The sequence below is a fragment of the Polypterus senegalus genome, chromosome 13 (genome assembly GCF_016835505.1).
Source record: "Polypterus senegalus isolate Bchr_013 chromosome 13, ASM1683550v1, whole genome shotgun sequence".
In the NCBI taxonomy this organism is placed as follows: Eukaryota; Metazoa; Chordata; class Cladistia; order Polypteriformes; family Polypteridae; genus Polypterus; species Polypterus senegalus.
Window position 1 is genome coordinate 152,856,169 of NC_053166.1, and position 24,129 is coordinate 152,880,297.

Here is a 24,129-nt window from a genome sequence, read left to right on the forward strand (position 1 = left end):
CTCACTGACTCACTCACTCACTCACTCACTCACTCACTCATCACTAATTCTCCAACTTTCCGTGTAGGTGGAAGGCTGAAATTTGGCAGGCTCATTCCTTACTGCTTACTTACAAAAGTTGGGCAGGTTTCATTTTGAAATTCTACGCGTAATGGTCATAACTGGAAGCTATTTTTCTCCATATACTGTAATGGAGTTGAGCTCGATGGCCGTGGGGGGCGGAGTTTCGTGTGACATCATCACGCCTCCCACGTAATCACGTGAACTGACTGTCAACGCAGTACGTAGAAAAACAAGGAAGAGCTCCAAAAAGCGCTGAAGAAAACATGCATTATACAATTTAGAAGGCAGCGAAACAATAAGCAGCAAGCGACTGACACATACAACCATATTCATGAGTGCAGCTACTTCGGAAACAAAGCACGGTGTAAACCTAAAGTTTAAATTAAGTTCATAGACAGGCTGCCGCTGGCGTTTATTATGCCCACGGCTAATGTGGGATACAAGTTTAATGAGAGGACGCAGGATATAAACGAGAGTTTTGATCACTTTGTAACTAAGTTAAAATTGCTGGTGAAGGGCTGTGCTTATGCAAATTCCGAGAGACTGTGTTTATGGGGGATTGACAGTTAAGGCGGGTGGGGAGTCACGTCATCATCTCCCCTCCCATTCACCTCATTTCGCTCTGAGTTGAGCGCCGCAGCTAACCCAGTCTTGTGGAAGCAACTTTGTGACACTGCCACCAAATACTGACAGAAAAATCCACAAGTTAATACACACGCTGTCTCTAGAGTTTCTCCACACTCTGAATCCTCCAGGCACTACTTACAAAAGGTTACATTGACAATCGTGTTACGTTATTTTTAAAATGTTTCCTTTTCTTAGCACAAGCACAGCTGAGAAGCTTCGATGCATGTGCTCCATAACGCGTTAAAAAATAATGCATTTAATCACACTTTGCATTCCAAGCAAAGGGAACTTCTGTCAATGCATGATTTCCTGGTACACTGATTACATTGATGCACACATCAGAGCTACAAAAATGTAACAGTCAGAAGAAAGCACGTTGCTACGACTGATTGGGGGAAAATTTCATTTCAAAACACTACCCGACGGAAGCCTTGATAAAAGCGTGGTTTTGTGCACATATATATATATATATATATATATATATATATATATATATATATATATATATATATATATATATATATATATATATATATATATATGTATATATATGTGGATGTATATGTATATATACTGTATATATGTGTGTATATGTATATATATGTTTATGTGTGTGTGTGCATATATATATATAGATATATGACAGCAACACTCATGACAATGACAATGTCAATCATGTTACTTTATTATTAAAATGTTTCCTTTTCTTTTTCATTACTTCTTTAACACACTACTTCTCCGCTGCGAAGCGCGGGTATTTTGCTAGTATCCCATATTATAAAGAACAGGTGGCAACACAGGAAACAATCAAGTGCTGGTGACCCACTACTACTACTAATAGACTTGGATTTATTTGCCTCTGCTTCATTAAGTGTGAGGTGCGGTCAAATTGGCCGTATTGAACTAGGGGTATTTAGGGGTTTTGTTAAAAAATTTAACATGTTAATTGCACGTTAATGGTGATTAATTATTAGCTCTACCCTGACCTGAAATATTCCTTTAGTAAAAAAAGCTTGACATGCTGGACAGATTATAGGTGAGCTTTTGTATCTCTGCAGAGCAGAACAGTTCAAGGTATATTTTGACAAAAATCTATTACACAGGCAATAGAGGCTTTGAATTTGAGTGTCTGTGAAAATTACCTTTGCAGTGAATTTTTTGGCTTTTGTTTCAGCTGTTGTTGTGCATAAATGTAGTTTTTGACAGTGAAATCTCCCTTTTTAAATGTCCAGTTTATGCATATTACCAAAGAGATCATTGTACCAGCTGATGATAGCAACAGAATATTAATTCATTCATTTCTGTCTCTAAGCACTAGAATGACTGAATGCTTCTTTCCATGATCTCTCTTAACAAAGATTTATTCCCACAGAGAATGAGGGGCCTGTGGTGAACATAATGAGTAGCAGCATATGATGAGACAATGAAATCTGGCGTGCTGGTACTATTGCCATGAAATCAGATGTTTTGTACTGTGGTGGGTTTCTGCAGAGTGATAACACATCAAATATTGCTGATTGTATTTTACGTAAGACAAAATAATATACAGGGCCAATAAAAATTAGCATATTGGTACTGTTACCATGAAATAAAGCTTTACAGAAGAAGTCTTTTTCTATAGATCAGTGCTGATTTTAAATAAAGACTAAAGAGGAGCTTGGCTCTGTTTTGGTGCATTTATTCATTGTAGTTTGTTTTCTTTTCAGATAAGCCTTTATGTTGTCTCCCAAGCACACGTGTGACAGGCTGCATAACAACCTTTAGAAGATAAGATTGACTTACAATCACAGCTACTCAAAACTTTTAATGTTAATAGTAGGCTATCAGCTATTAACTTACTGAAGTTACTTTAGCACTCATGTTGAGCTCAACTAAATCGACTTGTATGATTCACTTAAAACAGTTGTTCAAACAGAACAAATTGTTCATGAATCAGCCATCACTACCTTTGGGCTATGTTTTGTTGGAGGGAAAATTGAATGATGTCTCCGCAAACAGCCATATAAGTTTTATTAACGAAAGGAAACAAACAGGAGTGCAAAACATGCCAGACTCTGATGTTGGCACTGATGTTGGTGAGTGGAAACCCCACTACCACCTGCATGTGTTCACTTTAGCAATGGATGTGCTATTTACGCTATTAATGAGTGTTTTGGAAAATCTACAACTGAGCTCTAAGGCAGCTAACCACTTCACTACTGTACAATCCACATTACAGCAAATCAGTTAATATCATGGTATATGTGAAGACCATTACTGTCTAGTATAAAGAAATTAGAGCCTGGTCACAGTTGTAGAGAGTGAACTTCATAACCAGCACAATACTAAAATATCAAAAAGGTTTAAAAAAAATTATTCTTTGGAATCATTAGTGATGCGAGCCTGGCATAAAATGCCTAACACATTTAACAAAATATCTTCAGGAACAAGTAGTAAGGCTACCATGCACCATGTGTGCTGAAGTAAAGATGTATCAAATTAGCACTGCAAAATACAATATGACTTTCATATGCATCTGATCACAGACTCCTAAAACATGCCAAGTGGCCCTTTTTAGCCACAATTGCAGCAGGTTTCCATAGAATCCCATTATTTAATAATTACTGCCTTATACTGATAAAATTCCTTGTCTTATTAATTAAGGTGCAGTGCACAATTAGTGTATGAGTACTGAAATAGGATATCTTACCAGTCTTTATTTCTCGCATCACTGTTTTTACATTAGATTTTATCTTACCTGGAACAACATCTACAAAATAATGGAATTGCTTAAGATGTGTCTTATGTCACAAACAGGAGCAGCCACTGCAAAGTGTTGCATTTGTTGTTTTGAATTTTTATTGTGATACTGTGTTAAAAGGATTCAATAGGTTCTTCAACCTGCATTTTTAATAGTACCATAATTGTATTTTTAGATTTTCTAGAATAAAAAATATTTTAAAAAAATGGTAATACTTACTTGTAGTACTTTGAAAAACTCAGAAAGGACCCAGATAGTGCATTCAAAAGGCTGAGGCATTGGAGTTTAAACTCCAGTTACCCATTCATCCTTCGATTTTACGACCCTGAACAAATCACATAGTTTGTTCAATTATAGAAGATGAATTTCAGAGTTTGTGCCAAATCTTTTTATTTATTACAAAACCTTGGGATTGGGTTAAAAGTTTCAAGATTTAGCCAGCAAACAGAACTGAAAAGGAGCATACGGAGGAGACTTTGTCCAGAGCAGGCAAAAAGGTCAGAAAACTGTGAGGAGGTGAAAATAAGAATCATCACAACCAAATACAGAAAAATGTGAGTCAAAGTCAAAATAACAAGCAAGAGGTCTTAGCACTGAAGTCTTCTTAGGAAAAGTCTTAGCTTCCCCTAACAAATTGCTTTGGATGAAGGCATCTGCTAAGCAAATAAAAATAAATAGGTGAGACAAAATGATTAAATATGTTGCATGAATTATGTGCCCCGAGACCAAAATGTTGGCAATCATACAATAAAAAAGGAACATAAAATAGTATCACCAGAATATGTCATGTCATTTTCTAACCAACTTAATCCTGAGCAGGGTAATGGTGGGGAATTTGGGGGGAACAAAGGGAGAACATGCAAACTCCATGGACCCAGGACGTGAACTTGTGTCTCCTGCACTGCTACTGTGCCGTCCCTAATAATTCAAAAGGTGCAATACAAATTATATGTGTGCAAAAGGTACAAAAATGATTTCCAGAAAACTCAAAATACAGATTAATACAGGTAGTGTTTCATTTCATAAAAACACTATACACAAGAAAATGTTGTTTTCATGTGTTATTCGTAATTGTTTGAGATTGCGATCCATGAATCATTAGCCAATGTGTATTTTATTATGGCATCCAATGCGAGTATTAATGCTATATCAAATTAAAAACTGAACAGTACAATAGTAATAAACAGATAACAAAAAGGTGCCACTGGGAGTCACCAGGCTGGACCCTGAAAATATACCTCATAGATTTTACACAGAAAAAGTCAAAAAGATTTATGCCAATCTATTACAAGTATGGTATAATGTTAAAAATATATTAATATTCTGGAGGTAATATTTGCTTTTCTTATGTCTGTGTACAGGCTCCCTGACAGTCTCCATCACTGATATGAGGGCTCCATTGGTGGGGGGATCCGGCGGAGTCTACGCTCTCTGCTCAGCACATCTTGCTAACGTTGTCATGGTAACAAGCTTTGTTATTATTCTGCACTGACCTGAAACTGGCCACTGGAAATGTCAGCTATTTACAGTTGTGTAAATATATTTTGTGATGACTCCATCCCTGATCGCAGATTATCGAATTCCAAATGCCCCAAACTCTTTAAAACTAGCAAAGACCCACTGGACTCAAAAGTATCTGACAGTAGTTATTTTATTCACAATCAGAAATGAGATTGTAAGAGCGGCCTTACCCCTTGGTAGTGTTGCATTATACAGATTCACACTTTGTGTGTAAAGGAGGGAATCGCCTCTAAACAAGATATGTTCCATTATACAGATATGCGACTTTATGTGAAATAGACTAATATTTTACAAAATGTTCATTTTCCATTTATTCACTGTCATTATGTAAACCTTCACCTTCTCTTTCAGGGCTCACATAGAGAACAAGTCCAGGATCTTGGCAGGAACCATTTCAGGATATTGCGCAAGTCTATCACAGGATGCATTACCATACATTCACTTTGTTTTTGTACATAACATATTACTTGACAAAGGCACAGAGCATTTTCACATATTAAAACAATAAAACATCTCAGTACATTACTAAAAAATGGCACATTTATTTAAACACACAGGTTAAGTTATATATGTAGTATAAAAAATTAATCTCAATGATTAATATTTAAAATCATGAAGATAATCATGTTGTAACATAATAATTGAGATATTGCACAAATAAAAACTCCAGATAATAGCATTCTTCAGGCCTTATCAGATTAGATGACTTTTCCATCGATTTATAGTTAGTCTTAATTTTCATAATCCTAACTGGTGAAAGGCAGTCGGCGACACACTCCTATGAAACCAAACTTCTTATGTGACATACCCAACAACTGAGACCAAATAGTTTTTAAATGGCAATGACAAAATCAAACAGGTTATATTTTTCTGTTTATTCAGAGGAGTAGGCTGTATCGCGTGATAGTTGAGAAACAATGAGCATTCACCTGGTGGTATAGCGACAAGGAGGTTGAAGGCACAATAGCTACTACCCATTCACAAAGCACCAGTAGAGCGCTGGCTCTGTGGACCTCACAAACAAAAGAGAAGCTTGTCTGCTTGTGTTTTACATACCATGACAAAATGTAAAAAAGAACAAAAAGGGCAGAGACCTTGGCAGTACGCACCACAGCTATTAACCCTTTGTACAGCACCAGCCTTGTCAGGCAGCACAGGGGCTGTGGACCTCACAAATAGAAGAAAAGCTTGTCTGTCTGATGTCTCATATTTTTACATACTGCAGAGAAAATAAACCTCAGACATTTAAAGGCCATCACAGTTCTGATGACCTAGACCATGTGGCTGCTCTTATTTTTTATTGGCATTCTATAATATCATAAGCACAGAGCATTGAATCTAAGGGTTCCTAAAATCTCTGGCATTCCTTCCTATGATCAGGAGTAGTAGCTTGGTGATACAGCAGTGCTCACTCTCACAGTGAAATAATGTGGCTTGAGGAACCCCTATTCTTCCCATCAAAAGATTACTTTTGGTCAGTGCATGAAATCATGCTGTATACAGAGTAGGGGTGACATCCTAAGGCTAAAAGTGCCACAGCGTGATACAGAAAAAAGAAACAGAATAGGGGATAGCAAGCAATAGATAAGAATGATTGCCAAGACTATAATTTCAGCAAATGACTGACAGTTGTGATATAAACATTCTAATTAGCATCTCATATCAGTGTATGTTAGAATAATCTTGAGTGTTCAGCACTGGTACACATCAACATTAATTCACACAATCTAACATAACACTAAAATATTTTTAAAAATTGACTATGCCATTGGAACACCCCCTGTGGAAAGAGATAAAGAAAACTAGCTAAATGTGCAAGAAAGCTACCATTTGTATTAATTAACACAGAAGATATTCTGTAATGAAGGGTTCAAAAACTAGCTGGTACTCCTTACTTCCTAGCACTCACACATTAGAACACTATAGACGAGAACAGGCCATTCAGCCCAACAAAGCTCGCCAGTCCTATCCACTTATTTCTTCCAAAAAAACATCAAGTCGAGTTTTGAAAGTCCCTAAAGTCTTACTGTCTACCACACTACTTGGTCACTTATTCTAAGTGTCTATTGTTCTTTGCATAAAGAAAAAGTTCCTAATGTTTGTGTGAAATTTACTCTTAACAAGTTTCCAACTGTGTCCACGTGTTCTTGATGAACTCATTTTAAAATAACAGTCTCGATCCACTGGACTAATTCCCTTCATAATTTAAACACTTCCATCATGTCACCTCTTAATCTTCTTTTGCTTAAACTTTAAAGGCTTAGCTCTTTTAATATTTCCTCATAATTCAACCCCTGTAGCCCTGGAATCAGAAGAGTCTCTCTTCTCTAGACGTTTTCTAGTGCTGCTATGTCCTTTTTGTAGCCTGGAGACCAAAACTGCACACAGTACTCAAGATGAGGCCTCACCAGTGCATTATAAAGGTTGAGCAGAACCTCCTGTGACTTGTACTCCACATGTTAAGGTGCTATATAACCTGACATTCTGTTTGCCTTCTTAATGGCTTCTGAACACTGTCGGGAAGTCAATAGCTTAGATTCCACTATAACTCCTAAATCCTTCTCATAAGGTGTACTCTCAATTTTCTGACCACCCATTGTGTATTCAAACCTCACATTTTTACTTCCTATGTGTAATTCTTTACATTTACTGACATTAAATTTCATCTGCCACAAATCTGCCCAAGTCTGTCTGCTATCCAAGTCCTTCTGTAATCATATAACAGATTCCAAATTATCTGCTAATCCACCTATTTTGGTATCATCTGCAAGCTTAACCAGCTTGTTACTTATATTCTTGTATAAATCATTTATATACTGTATATTAAAAATAGCAGCAGCCCTAGCACTGACTCCTGTGGAACGCCACTTTTAACATCGGCCAATTCTGATAAGGTTCCTCACACCATCACCCTCTGCTTCCTGTGTCTGAGCTAATTCTGCACCCATCTAAAAACATCACATGCCCAACCTCTCATGTGGCACCTTATCAAATGCTTTCTGAAAATCAAGATAAATAATATCATATGGTCCACTTTGATTGTATCCTTTTGTTGCCTCCTCATAGAATTCCAGCATGTTAGTAAAATACAACCTCCCTCTTCTGAACCCATGCTGACTGTTCAGAATAACTCCTGTCCTTGCCAGGTGTTGCTCAATCTTATCCTTAATAATTCCTTCCATTAATTTTCCTGTGATGCATGTTAAGCTTACTGGCCTATAGTTGCTTGGATCTGCCCTGTCACCCTTTTTATATAATGGGATGATATTTGCCATTTTCCAGTCCTTTGGAATCTCTCCAGTGTGCAGTGACTTCCTAAAAATATGTGTCAAGGGTTTATATATGTACTCACTAGCCTCCTTAAAAACTCAAGGGTAAGTATTATCTGGTTCTGGTGATTTGTTTGATTTCATCTTATTTAATCTGAGCAGCACTTCTTCCTCTACAATTACCAAATCCCTCAGTACCTCCTTAGTAGTCCCTGTTACCTCTGGGAGGTTATCCACTTGCTCACTTGTAAACACCTCAGAAAAATGTAAGTTTAGGGCATCCGCTATTTCATTGTCTGTATCTTTTAATTCCCCTTTACTATTTCTGATGCACTTGACCTCCTCCTTGACTGTTCTTTTACTACTAAAATACTGAAAGAATCTCTTAGGGTCTTCTTTCGCCTTATCTGCTATATTCCTCTCCAACTGTCTTTTAGCCTCCCTGATATCCTTCTTAATGGTTGCCCTCATGTTCTCATACACTGTATGTATGATTCACTTTGCAGTTATTATTCTTATATGCCTTATAAAGCATTTTTTCTTTTGCGACTTTTTAAAATCTTTATTAATCCACTGTGGAGTTTTTTAAAATTTCCTGTTAATTCCAAATTTAGGTATGCATTACATGTAAGACATTTTTAAACCTGTTCCACTGCTCCTCGACTGTATCCACACTTAAAAGCTTATCCCAGTGTATCCTACTTAGACTTTGTCGCATCTGGTTAAAATTTGCCCTACCAAAGTTCAACAATTTTAGTCTTTACATCTGCACTCTTACAAAGTACTGAGAATTTTATTATATTATGGTCACTTGACCCTAGTGGTTCCATCACTTCCACACCCTCAATTCTATCTTATTACAAAATACTAAATCCAGACAGGCTTCACCCTGTGTTGGTGCTTTAACATGTTGTGTTAAAAAACAGTCACTGAGTACTTCTAAAAACTCCTGCTCTTCTGCTCCTCCATCTGCAAGGTCATTCCAGTTAATATTTGGATAATTAAAGTCCCCCATGACTATAATATCTCCCTGTAAACTTGTCTTTTTGATATTACAAAAAGATGTTTGATGAAATTACACAGTGAGGAGTTCTGAGAAGCTTCTGAGAGGGTTGGGGTGTTAGCTGTGTTCCCACTCCTCAACACTGACACAGTTTGAGGTTTTTACATTTCTAGAGTGGATGATACATTGTTGCAATAATAGTACTGCCTTGCAACAAGGAGACCAGGATTCAAGTCCTGGATGCCCCCTGCACGTCCTCCCATGTCCATATGGATTTCCTCCAGATGTGCTGGTTTTCTGCCACAGTCTAAAGTCACAAATATTAGGTGTATTGATAGATAGATAGATACTTTATTAATCCCAAGGGGAAATTCACATAATCCAGCAGCAGTACACTGATACAAAAAAAAATATTAAATTAAAGAGTAATAAAAATGCATGTAAAAGCAGACAATAACTTTGAATAATGTTAGCATTTACTCCCCTGGGTGGAATTGAAGAGTTGCATAGTGTGGGGGAGGAACGATCTCGTCAGTCTGTCAGTTGAGCAAGACAGTGACAAAAGTCTGTCACTGAAGCTACTCCTCTGCCAGGAGATGACACTGTTCAGTGGATGCAGTGGATTCTTCATGATTGACAGTAGTTTGCTTAATGCCCGTCGCACTGCCACGGATGATAAACTGTCCAACTTTACTCCTACAATAGAACCTGCCTTCTTAACAAGTTTGTCCAGGCGTGAGGCGTCCTTCATCTTTATGCTGCCTCCCCAGCACACCACCTCGTAGAAGTGGGCACTCGCCACAACCGTCTGGTAGAACATCTGCAGCATCTTATTGCAGATGTTGATGGATACTAACCTTCTATTGGCAGTACTAAATTGGTCCTGATATGTGTGTGTGTGTGTGCTGTTATGGTCTTGTTCCTGCCTTGTGCCTGGTGCTTGCTGGGATAGGCTCCATCTTCCCTGTGACCCTGCACTAGATAAGTGGGTTTAGAAAATGAATGGATGGACGGAGTCTTCTTAGAGCAGCATGATATGTTTGTGGACATATGTTTTGTCAACATGGAGAGAGAATTTTTTTAAACTTTCAGCAAAAATCATAACTCATATGTAATGTAGCAAAAAGGAACATTGTTTTTGTTTCTCCATAACAACAAAAAAATCTCAGATGTTTCATTTTAACAAAATAGTGCAAACAGTATACAAAATAAAGTGTACTGCCCTTTTAGGGTCTTCTGCAAATGTTGTTACATTGGCTGTTTTCTTGGTGGCTACTCCACTTCCCTATTTTGTTTCACTCCTTTTCTCCGTTTTAACACCCGGATTGCCGCCTTCTTTGGAATGACCCTTTTCTCACGTCACCTCCTGACACTATGCTTAAATTTACAATAAAATGGAATATTCTGTAAACACCCATCCCCAGATTATTTTTGGGGCAAGACATGGAATCATTTACAGGGTCATTTAGGGTGACCTCATAAAGTTACACAATGACCAGGTTAAAGCACCTCTGGCAGGCCCTTAGGGCCTTGCACACCTGAGCCTTGAAGAGCCTTGACATGGTTACTCATCATTGGTTGCAGCTTCTAGACGCAGGCTCAATTAAATGGCCAGCAGAGCTCAGCTGTCTTCTGCCAATATCAAAGAATGTAATTGGCCTACTGCAAGCCCACCATAGCCTTACCCTCGGTCTCTCATGGGGTTAGGCATTCTCAATATCTGATAGGTTGCCTACCCTTTACTGTCACAAGGAAACTACAAACTACTTTCTGGGGTTATCATCCGCCCTCTAGTGTCCTGGAAGAATCCTGCATGCATCCATACAAGGCTTCTCACTCTCTATTTTTAGTCTCTGGCAACTGCTAGTAGTTATTTCTGGAGAATACATAACATAAGGGGATTACACCATCTGGTGACCCACACTTGTCTTCCCAAGCAAGGTCAGCATCACAACTACCAAGAGATGACTTACCTCACAACATCAAGCCTCTGCGCAACTACTTTCAAACTGTCAGCCCTGCTTCTGTACCATTTAAGGCTGTCTGTAGTAACTGACTTCCAGCATCCAGTTATCATTCAGTCTTGTTCATTTTGCCAGTTTGTAACTTTTTCTTCTATATTTGCGATAATCTATTTTGCAATCCTTCAACTTTACCATCCCCCGTTTTATATTTTAGGTTCACACTGGGTTTGTACCTTTTCTCTGTACATGAATTCAACTTCAAACTATTATACAGCATTACCCTTTGGCACCACATTTATAAACAACCACTCCTTCAATTGATGAATAGCACTGGAGGAGAGTTAGGAAAGTAAAGGTTAGCATGAAGCATAACAAATAACAAATAGATCTGAAACTCAAAGGACTCAATAATAACTGCTTTTTTGTAAATACATAAATGTTGAATTTAGGCAAAGGCACTTGATATATTTTTTTTGTATTGCAGAACTGGGCTGGAATGCGCTGTCCATACAAACTACTTCGGATGATCTTGGCTCTTGTTTGCAGTAAGTGACATATTATTTAGAAAGCATACTCATTAGTTTTGTTAATAAATAACCAAAAGAATAATAAAAAAATGCAAAATGCTTCATATGCAAATGCTCATAAGTAACTCTAAAACCTTCATCAGTAGTTCCATTTTATCTGACATTACAGATTAAATAATCTAAACCCTTTTATAATGGCCACTCATTAAACTTTGGTGGTGCCACACAATAGTGAAGAACTGACTTTTAACACCAGAACCGCCTGAATTTTCAAAGTGTAGACTGTGTGAGATGTTTCAAGTGTATCACAGTGCTGCTGCACCTTGCAGATGGACATGACATTCCACACTTTCTGCAGATTGGACCATGACATAGTCCTCTTACAAACAGTTCATTCTGCTTAATTTCACAGGTCACATCATGTTAGTGGAATTATTCCTAGACAATTATTGCCTTCTGTTTTGTCTTGTAGGGTTCTATGGTGACCATATTTCCCTTTTATACTCATTATTGTTTAGAACTCAATAAAATGTCTTAAATCTGACACACCACTCTGTGATCAAGTGCTTTAGCACTTTCTCCTCATTCCCTTCTTTGTCTATAGCCTCAGGAAATTAGGTACAATGAAAGGGCAGGGAGGAGAAAGAGTTACACTTTTAACTACAGTATGTAGTATAGGTCATATGTTTTATTATAACTAATGCCATACATGCAAAGAGAATGTGGTTTTGCAAACAAAAACATTCAACCTGATAATACTAGATATGTGGTTTTAGGTGGCACAATAGCTTATATTTGCATTTTATTCTCCCTGGTTATCTCATCATCTACACAGGCTCAGGCAGCCTGCTTTCTTCGGATTATCATCTGGTTTGCTTTAATCAGGATGCAAAACTGCAGGGACAGCAGGTCTTTGCAAGCCTCCCTCTTTACTGTCCCTCTGCAGCTCCTGACAAATGCACACCTTCCTTGGCCATTTGTTCAGATATAACCCCGACCTCAAGAAATTTTGTTTCTTGTCAGCCTCCTTCAAACAAACAACAAGAAAAGTGTATGCAAGTCATTAAGCAATAAAACTACCCCTGTGTCACAGGTGGCCAGCAATTCAGTCATAAAAACCAGAATTCCTAAAGCTATGGAGTTAGAAAAAAAGCGCTTTATCCATCTTCCTTGCCCTTTAAACATTACAACATGTAAAATGCTAATTCTACAAATAAAGTTATACAATGTATTTAAAAACCTACATGCAACATAACACTCATTTTACACTCCACCACATCTAATATAGTGAATAATATAGCTGCAAGTAACCGTTAATGGACAAATAAACAGAAATCATGAAAGGGCACACCTGAACTATTAAAATGTTTGTTAATATTCTGATATTATTAACTTCAACTGAATAATGGAGTCAAGAGTATGCTATAAAAACACTTCTGAGCTATCATCATAGAATCTGAATCTAGGTTTGGTTGACCAAGCACTATTTAACCAGTTTGCAGTAGTTTGTCCAGTGCTGCACATAAAGTTGGACACTTGCAGTCAAACTAGTGTAACAAGAATGAGTCGGAAATATCATAAAGATTTGGGGCAGCCACCCGTATAATTGAATCGGCTGCAAAAAGTAGGTTTAAATAGCACGATGTGCTTAGTTTAGAGTCCAGAACAGAACTGCCTGTACTGAGGCAAGATGGCAGTTTTTAAGGGCTGGAAGGGAAATTACATCATCTATGCCGGAACTGGGAGTGGTGTCCTTGTGCCCAGAAGTGACGTCATGCTTGGGGCCGGCAACAGGCAGGATTTCCCGGAAAAGGTCTGCAAGGGACTGAGAGAGATAGTCAGTACACTCCGCCACCCCTGGCCTGGCGTAGAATTACTAGTGTTTAGGCCCTTCAGCTGATTCCCATGTGCATGTGTGTGACACTAGGTATCTCATCTGATACAGGATACAATTGATTTTATGGTTTAGCATCATTACTTCAGTAGTTATGGTCTGTCAGAGTGACCTACAGAAGTCTGCTTCTGTAGGTGTCTCATATCAACCGTTTCTAAACACAGAACATTCAACAAAGAGATGCTGTGCAGCCATCTCCTGATACACCCTAGACCCGGTTATTGTTGCAAAACCCTTCCAGGTAACTACAGACATGTCCAAGATCCTTCATCCTGTGCATTGGACACTGTCATTATTCAATCTCCGCTGTACTGGTGAAGATGTTTGCCCAGTCTGCAATTAAAGTACACAAACAAAGTTTGGCCAGATACGTTTTAAACAAGTACATTTTTAATGCTTGATTTTTACAAAGTGATTTCACCAAAGTGAAGTGGATCTTCCTAGTCCATTTTCCACAATATTGTTCTTGTTTTTTCATTTAAAGGCACTACCCATGTGATGGCAATTTTATTTTTTTTTTTTTCTTTGTACATGATAAAAACACTGCGGTGGGTTGGCGCCCTGCCTGGGATTGGTTCCTGCCTTGCGCCCTGTGTTGGCTGGGATTGGCTCCAGCAGACCCCCATGACCCTGTGTTTGGATTTAATGGGTTGGAAAATGGATGGATGAATGATAAAAACACAATCAAATGTACATATTTGCAGAGTGTATGAAAGCCTCCATTACAAAATTGTTAAGAAATATAATTGCAATTAAGTAATGAATTAGTACAGTAAAGATGCTTCATTTAGCAGTTATTTTCAACCCTGCATCTTAAACTCATTGAAGTGTTTTATTACCTCTATATACATTTTTACTGTATTGCTTTTTCTTTTTTTCAGCCCTGAATGAATGTTACATTATTTCATCCCCTATTCAGTGCATACACAGTGTAGTCAAAGTTTGTTCTTGTGCATCGTTTTGAATCCTCCTGTTTTCTTTTTTCTTCTGTTTATCCTTTGTCAAATATTAGTGAGCTCAGAGGTGGGTCGTGCAGTATGGCTTCGTTTTTCCCCTCCATTGCCCTCATCAAGCCCTCAACCCAGTTTCATGGCACATTTATCTGGAGCTGTGGTAGGGATCAGTATGGGGCTTCTCATCTTACGCAGCTATGAAGAAAGCCTTCAGCGGCAGTGTTCCTGGTGGGTCATTATTTTCTCCTTTGCCACATTCCTCATCTTTGCTATCTTCTGGAATATCTTTGCCTATGAACTGCTGGGGGTGCAAATCCCACTCCCTCCTTAACGGACACATTCTAAATTCAACTGAGATCCATTCTCCAGGACTGATGCAAATCATCAAAGTCCAGCCTGGCAGGGGCAGAGGGAGGTGGTGGGAGGGAAGGAGTGGTGATGCAGTCACTATTATTCAGTATTATTAACAGGTTATGAACATGGACCGAGTCAGCACGTGCAATGCCCCTCAGCTATGTACTGGACACAGGCTTATTCTCAGCATTTCTTTTCAACAGCTGAGATCCTCTGTGACAATCTCAGGGGAAGAAATCAGGTCCACAATTAATGGGAAATAGGGGAAGCATTTTAAGTGGAAAAATATAGGTATTGAAAAAAAAAGTATTTTACAGACATAATGTATTTTTGTTACAGGAATCTGACTCATCTGGCTGGCATAGAGTTAATTTGGCCTTATAGATGGAGAGGCTACTTTTAGCTATACAGTAGAATAAAAATCACTTGGTGTTTGTCTAACAAGGTAAATTCCAAATTCAGAATTTCAATCAGATAAGGCAATTAACTCTCACCAGCATTCTTCTGCTGATAATTATCAACAGTGTCATGTGGTGGTTTAAAAAGTTGCCCAAAAATGGACAAGTCTGTAATTTTTCAAAAGATTTCAAACCCTTTTAACTGTTCCATCATTTAACTTCTGTCTTATTTATGTACGGGGGTTGGTGGGGGGTTGGAAAATAATGCAAAACAACATGCTGGGCTTTATGACTATTTAATAATTATTTAGCAGTACTACTATTATCCAGGGCAGCATAGTGGTAGAGCTGCCGCCTTACAGTAAGGAGACCAGGATTTGCATCCCGGGTCCTCCTTGCATGGAATTTCCTCCCACTGTCCAAAGGTTAGGTTAGATGAATTGCCAATGCCAAATTGACCCTAGTGTGTGTTTGGTGGTGGGGAGGGGGCGGTGTGTTCACCCTGTTCCTACCTTATATCTTATATTATCTGGGATAGGCTCCAGCACTGACCACCCCCAAGCAACTCCAGTCTGGATTAAACAAGTGTGAAAATGAAATGATATAACACTATTATCCATGTAAAATAACAAAGCAAAAAAAACAAAAAAAAAAGGTTTTCCCATTTATTTCCTATAAATATATATTACAAACATATCTTCTATACTGGTTACAGAAACAAGGATACCAGCATTAGAGAAAGTGTTTCAAGAGATTCCTCTTTTAATTTATCTTTCTGAAAGTTGGCACTGAATGATGGCCAATTAAACAGCTTTCCCCTTGGAACAGTTTTTTTTTGCTATAAGAGTTGTTCTATTTAAAAAATATATACATTATATATATATTCTAGAAATATTTATAAAAAAAAAAAACAGGTTTAGTCAATTTCTAACATCCTAGCAGACACCTCAGACTGCTTCTGAGCCATTTTTGAGACTGAGGTAGTGGCCTTCCACACTGTGTAATACCTCTGAGTGGCAGCCTGATCAGGCCAGCTAATCCTCCATGGCCCAATGCCTCATTTTTCATAGCTCTAGGCTCTCTATCTCACTCTTTCACGTAACTGGAAAGGAGTTCCAGATACACAACCTCAAGAGTGGTAACCTTGAAAGGTTAAGATTTTTCAAAAAGCAAAGTAAATAAATTCACACTATTAAGGTATTAAATTATAGCAGCAATAAATGTAGATTAATACAGTTTTGCTGGTAAATTACTGAGTAAATTTACCTCAGTTTATAGTTTGTCAGGAATGAAATTGATTTCTTATGTACAGTACAAGTCTGTTCAGCCCTGAGCTGTATAAAAGAATGAACATATCTGCCATGATGAGTCAGTATTCAATTAATGGAAATAATGTTTGGGTGTTTGCAGTCATTCTTAGCAAAAATCCAAGAGCCCTGCAGAAAACATACGTAGTGTCCAAAGATAAAAATGGTAAGCTGCCCTCCACAAAACGAAGGCTAGCTTTGATCACTTGGATGTTGTGGGCTGACTTTTGCATTCTTAACTTTGGCTTGCTGCATTACAGGCTGGTACTAGGTTGCAATTATTGAAAAATGGTTTTGGAAAACTTAAAAGTACTGTAAAAGAAAATTGTAGGCTACCCAAGAAAATTATTTTTAATGCTAGTTATCTTGGTAATAAGCATTTATTTGCCTGCATTTTCCAAAAGGATTTGGGTACTTTGTGTGATTCTCACAACTGCCTAGGCTTGCTTCCCAGACTCCTCCTCGAGACACCCAAGCTATTCCATGAATTTCTTAACCTTCACCAACAGCAAACAACAAAAGAGCAAAGAGCAACAAAAGTCAAAAGAAAAGTTATAGTAAATACTGCAAGAAGGTTGGAAGATTTAACCACAAGAAACCTTGAAAAAATGATCAGTTTTGTACTTTTAAGGTAGGTCACATAAAATACTGATATGATTTAAAACACAAGATATTCTGGTTCCTTTTTATTATATCAATGTTTATGTGTATTTATTCTTATGTTAAAATTGTTTTACCTGCCCAGAAAACTAGATTTAAAATATTTTTCCTTGGTTGGATTAAGGGCCAAATCAAGACATTACACTAACTGAACACCTAGACAATTTCTGGTCTATTCTTCTATTACTTCTTCTCATTTAAGCCTAGATTGAAGGGTTTCAGTGTCCAAGATCTATGTGCATGCCATGAATCTTGAGGAAATTTGTTTTGTATGTTTATTGCTTCTTTTGCTTTTGGCAGATGAATCCTTGAAAAAATATTCTTTGCAGGTACAGCTCAAAGACTCATCCATAAGTGTCGCTCTCTCAACTCAGATAACCTGCTTCATCCTCCCAAAGGTTAATGTATGCAAGTGTCCTGTCAGGTAAATGAGAATATAGATCAGTACTCCTAAAAATGTTGGGAGTATCACCACCCTAAAAGAAATCTTTGTCTGCATGTGAGTAATTTGAGTGTGTTCTGATTTATTAAATCACAATTTGGGGGTTTATTTCCATACAACAGAATATTTTCATATTCTGTACACTGGATGTCAAATTTCACTTTGCTTTTTGACTTCTGATTTTGGCCTTGACCTGTTTTTTGACTTTGATTTCTCTCATCTCCTGACTGCATAGTTTTGTGTCTGCTGTTTAACTCTGGTGGAACAGACTTGGGGTCACATGTACCTACTGGTTACTGTAAACATATCAGCTGTCTGTGTATCTCACATTTTCTAAAATTTCTAATTATTACTCTGTCAGTGACTTCACTCTAGTGTCACCCTTTACTTGTCTAACGCCCTGAATGGGTGTTTCTGTGTATACATCTATATGTTACCTGCAGCTTATAGTTACCAAGTATTAGCACCACTCAGTGGTTCAATTATGTAGATCACAATAAGGAAAAATGAGGGCACTCCCCTGCATCCCAGTGTTTCTACATTGCTTTCTGATAAGGAACCAGAGTGGTAGTGTAGCACACATGACTCCTGTTGGCCACCTCACCATGATTGAGACCAGTATATCTAAACAAAGCAGAATACCAAGGATAAGAAAGTGACAAATTATACATTACATTTTTCATGAGCCTTAAATTTTATTTATGCAGTGTGTTAAGAAGAAAGTGTCAGGGTTCAATTGCAGAAATTTCTTAAAATAATGAGTAAGAAAGGCTCTGACAAGTGGTGGTGATCGATGAGACACCTGAAGTAAAAATGTCTGATCATAAAAGGATGCCAGCAGCTTTACAGCTGTATTATCTCAAATACCATGGGACACAATTTTATTTTTATATCCTCCTTTTATTTTCATTTAGTCCCTAGTCTGAAGTATTAATTCTGAAAAGAGGTTTTACTCATAAGTGTATTTCTTTTTCTTTTGTACTTTTCTTGATGCTCTGGAGCACCCTGATCACAAACCCTGTCTCTGCCTTCTTTGGATGTCTGCATGCATCTCAAAGCTGTTTTGATCTGGTTGTTTCTTATGCGGGCAGCACGGTGGCACAGTGATAGTGCTGCTGCCTCAAAGTATGGAGACCTGGGTTTGCTTCCTGGGTCCTCCCTGCGTGGAGTTTGCATGCACTCCCCGTGTCTGTGTGGGTTTCTTCCGGGTGCTCCGGTTTCCTCCCGCAGTCCAAAGACATGTAGGTTAGGTGCATTGGCAATCCTAAATTGTCCCTAGTGTGTGCGTGTGCCCTGCGGTGGGGTGGCGCCATGTCCAGGATTTGTTCCTGTCTTGTGCCCTGTGCTGGCTGGGATTGGCTCCAGCAGACCCCCATGACCCTGTGTTAGGATATAATGGGTTGGGAAATGGATGGATATTTTTTATGCTTATGTGCAGAGCTGATTAAATTTTGTGCACCTCCTACAATTTCTATTCAGTTGCCATCATTTACACTTGCTAGAAATTGAAGCAAAATTTTACAATTCTTTTCCATTTCTTTCAAATTAAATACATTAAAAAACACAGAGATTATATACATTCTGGTGCATAAAGATATAAAAGTTTCACCATTACACAAAACATAACTGTTTATTTCTGTCTGTCTCCATTAAAGAATAATGGGCATGTATATATCAAAGTCAAACTGAAGTAACTGCTAAAATGCTATATACATCTTATCTGCCCCACTCGTTTTAATTTTTTTTTTTTTAAAACAAGGTGGGAGTGACATGATCTGCCACTGATTCCTTGTCTTGCTCAGAAAACACTACATCTTTTTAATTGTGATACCTTCTCCTACATAAAAACAACATTATTAGAAAGCCAAGTTCTTCCATTCATGTCTTACTACAGTGCTGCCTGCTGTGGTCAAAAAAGAATGTGGGGGACAAGTAGTGATGAATAGCACATTTCAAATTGGCTATCTACACTGCCCTTTCAGTTTTAACAGTCAGATGAACATATTTACCCTCTTCATCTGTCCAAGTTTTCTAATGTTATTCTGCCTATCTTTACAGCATTCCTCCATTTTCAGACCCATTTATCCAAAGCCAGATTCACGAGAAAGCAGGAGCCTGTCCCAGCAAGCATAGTGTCCGAGGCCGGAACCCCTGGATAGGGTGCCAGTCCATTCCAGAATGGACACACAGACAAGCACAAGCACACATTAGGGCCAATTCACCAGGTCTTGTAAGCAATAGCAAATGTGCTTAAGGGTGGCTGGTTGCACTGGTGTCTGACAGCTAGCTGGTAATTTGTCTCCATAAAAAGAGCTTTGAAACAAAGACATTAACCGTATTGAACTAACTAGAACTGCAGACGTCATCATGACACTTACACCATTTGCTGATTCTAATGATAAGCAGCGTTGGTTGCATTTTGTACATTAGCACAAGTCCTTGCACTAGGTGGTCACATCTAAGTCAAGGGTCTTAAGCAAACGAGAAGGACTGAATATGTTGTTTCAGTTATTTTGTAGGTCGGAATGAATGGTTTTTTAATGGGATTCCTCACATCATAAATGTCTTTCTTTGATTCTCACTTGGCAATCCAGCAGCCCTGAAATGCGCAGACTAGAAACTGCACATACTTATTTTTCAGTGCCGCATGTAACTATAGTTCGGTTTTGGCTGTCACGGAAACAAATATCTATTTATTTTTTGATGGCAAAAGATATTCAAAAGGGAGATTTACTCTTATACTGTTGCATTGTTTATCCAGTGTAGCACGGTTGTCAGGTCAGTGGCTGAATGTTTTATATTTATATTATATATAATAAAATAAATAAATGTAAAAGTACAGCTTCATCATGGTGGAGAGTACCATAAGCAAAGACCAGTACCATCTTCCCTCTATCTGGTTTTTGCTGTATCAACCTCATTTTTTTAAACCACAATTTTTTATCCACACTTTTTTTTTTACTGTATGGTACATTTGATGCATACAATTTTGAAAAACATAGCAGGCTATGACCGCTTAGCCTGGTATGACAACAGTGTCCACCTTCTCTAAGCCACTTGCTGCTAGTTTTGTGCTATAAAACATCTGTACAGTGGCCATGTTCATCAATTAAAATCTATGTAATTTTTAAGTTAAAGCAATTGAAACAGTAGTGCTTTTTTAACATTAAATTTACACTTTGCTGTGAGACAAGTCCACCATGCTGATCTGTATGGGAGCTGAGCCCATACATTTCCATTAATGACCAAAGTAATAGTTTTTAAAAGGGCAAATAATGAATGAAAACTTTGCATCATGCAGAAATCAAGGGCTGATGATTATATATGTGTAGTGCTTCAGTGATAATTAGGGAAATCTGATGGGGTTCCTGATGGACATTATTCATTTTGCCCACTTGAAATAATGGAAAAGTTTTTAGGTTTTTTTTTTTTCCTTCATTTTCTGGCCTGTTTTCAGGAACAGATTAGAATCAAGGGATGAAAATCATTAACAGGGAATAAGGAAAACAGACCACAAATTGCGAGACTTGTGACACAGTAAAGCACAACCCCTCAGTTGTTTGGTTTTAATCATATAGGTTGGGAATTGGTGAATGGCCAAAAGACTGAAATTCAATATAAATAAAGAAGCTGTCAGGATCTTGGAATACTTAATAATGGTTTTTGGACGGGTGATGCTTATTGGTAACATCAAGGAGTCAACTTTGTATATCATCTCGCACTCTCTCCAACTTCTCAATCATCTTTCCCTCGAAAAAAGTCTGCCACTCACAACACTAAACTGCATTGGCTAATCATTGCCTTGAAGGAGCAGGCACACACCACCACCCAAGATCTGTGTTTGCATCACTAATTAACAAATGTAAACAAGACAGAGTTATTGCAGATAGTACAACATAAAAATTGATTTCATTTGTAAATCTTGTAACTATGGGGAAAACATAATGCATTTCATATAACAGCCAAGAACTGCTATACTGACAAATAAATAAACAACTTTAAAAAGACAGCAAATTAGGAGGTAATCAAGTTTGAAAAAGCAAATTTAGGAGTGTATTTGAATTCTGACAAAAGATGTGGAAATGCTTCTAAAATTGGGTCCCATTTGAAGTACACTAAATGAGGTTCTGTTCAAATCTCTGTACTAAGTCTCTGAGGAAACATTGTTTGGTCAGAAAGCTCTGCTGGAAGTTTTACAGAAACAAGAAACTGGGGTCAAATGGCATAACTCTTACAGCTAGTTCAAGGGACTGAGGGTGCTCGGCTTGCAGCAGGAAAATCCACAATATACATTTTCTGCATTACCATCTTTCATTTAAAGACAGATACCTTTCTGTTTTCTCCTTCTTTTTCAACCCTGGTTTGCAGCAAACGTAACCCAGCAGGAACAAAGACAGAAGGAAATAACTATTCCAATGCAGGGAACACCTTACCACATTCACTCCCATCAGTCCAGTTTTAATATGACAGATAAAACAATCTCTTTTCCTAATACTTGATTCTTTTTAACCCTCTATTCTATTAACAATAAGTGTTCCATTTGACCCTTAACCTGAAATTGACAAGTTTGCAGTAAAGAAAATGGCTTATGCAAAGGATTTTACAATGAGCAAATTACAACATTAAACATGATTGCAAAGCCTACATATTTGTAATGCAATCCTTAATAACTTTTTTTTTAAACAGTATTAATGTCAGACTTGGAGGGTTATTTCTCTTAGGTAAATAACACAATATCCCATCAAGCATTACATAAAAAAATGTTATAGCTTAAGACATGCATGAATACTTCTTAATGTTGAGACTGCTGCATCCTGAGCTCTTCTGAATCACAAAAAGGTTTTTGGACTACAAATTCAACACTTATTCTTTACTGAATTCAAAGAAGCAACTTAAAAAAAAAACATTAACAACTCAGGTCTTGCATGTTAATACCTGCCAAACAGCACAAACTAACCAGCAGCATTGAAGTAACTTACATGAAGCAGTACCTAGATGTTCAGCATGCAACTTATTTAGTTGGTGAATAGGGAAAATAGCTCACCTTCTATTGCATGTAACTTTCAAATGAAGTAAGCGAAATTGGGCATTAAAACAGTAATCTTTCATTTTGTTCAGTATTTGTCAAGGTACTAAGATTAATAGTTTATGCAGAGATTTTGGGCATAATGTAAAATTGATAGTGTAGCATTCTATAAATCAGAGTAATTATTTTTTATAGGAGATAAGCTTGAAACAATCTTTTATTTCACAAAGCATTTCAGAAGCTGGCACTACAGTGTCCTGTGTGGACTGCATATCCAAACTCAAAATTACTCTTGCAAAGTAGAGTATATAGGCGGCACAGTGGCAGCGCTGCTGCCTCGCAGTTAGGAGACCCGGGTTCGCTTCCCATGTCCTCCCTGCGTGGAGTTTGCATGTTCTCCCCGTGTCTGCGTGGGTTTCCTCCCACAGTCCAAAGACATGCAGGTTAGGTGGATTGCCGATTCTAAATTGTCCCTAGTGTGTGTGGGTGTGGCTGTGTGTGTCCTGTGGTGGGTTGGTGCCCTGCCCGGGATTGGTTCCTGCCTTACGCCCTGTGTTGGCTGGGATTGGCTCCAGCAGACCCCCGTGACCCTGTGTTCGGATTCAACGGGTTGGAAAATGGATGGATGGAAGTAGAGTATATATAATAGACAGACACTTTTTGAACAAATAAACATGTTCGTAAACAATAACACATGCTAGCAAATTGCATCTTTATATATATTTGTACACTAAACAGTTTACTTATATTGTCTTCACAGAGCACATGTCCCAGAAGCTTGGCAAATAGTTTTTTTTACAACAGTCTAATTGCATTTTGCATTTTTAAGTTTGAGTGTTCAGGTTATATAGTCATAATGGCTTTAAAATCTCCTTCGCAAGGAAAGGATATAACAAAAAGGGGCCTATACACAGAGCTAACAATCTTAAAAAGAATTCACAAGAATTTCTATTAACAGTTTTCATTAATCAAGTCAGTGTATTAAATGTTTTATCTTTCATTTACTTTTCTTTACGTGAAATCAGCTCAGAAGTTTGATTTGAGTTTGGCTAAAAATAAGTTGTTAACCGGTATAGCATCTTTCATAAAAAAGCACATAATAAGATCACATTTAGAACACATGCTACATATGTTATGTGATTCAGGACGACTGAGCCCAAGAGCAACATATGCATTTGTACTTGCACAGTTTTAAGTTCAGCATCTTAAATGAACCATATATGATTGTCAGCCTATTTGCACATTTTATTCTTTTGGAGTGTTCAATTTACTCTGTACTAAAAAAAAAAAAACTGCTCACAAATTGTGTCTTTTGTGGAGAACAATGATGGCTAAAACTTATGTTTAAGCCCCACAGTTCTCCACTTCCCCAGCCTTATAA

The 24,129-nt window shown here is 37.8% G+C and overlaps 1 protein-coding gene across 3 annotated transcripts in view; it reads left to right on the forward strand.

Annotated features, from left to right (window-relative positions):
* The window catches only part of rhbdl1 (rhomboid, veinlet-like 1 (Drosophila)), a 76,885-nt gene extending 58,081 nt beyond the window's left edge, over positions 1 to 18,804 (forward strand). For 2 of the 3 annotated variants that reach the window (XM_039776013.1, XM_039776014.1), the window contains exons 6-8: positions 4,792 to 4,892; positions 11,672 to 11,732; positions 14,621 to 18,804. In XM_039776013.1, coding sequence (XP_039631947.1) covers positions 4,792 to 4,892; positions 11,672 to 11,732; positions 14,621 to 14,892 — 434 coding nt within the window. In that variant the 3' untranslated portion in view covers positions 14,893 to 18,804. The remainder of the gene's footprint in view (positions 1 to 4,791; positions 4,893 to 11,671; positions 11,733 to 14,620) is intronic. The other variant, XR_005636293.1, reaches the window with a different exon arrangement.
* The last annotated feature ends 5,325 nt before the right edge of the window (positions 18,805 to 24,129 follow it).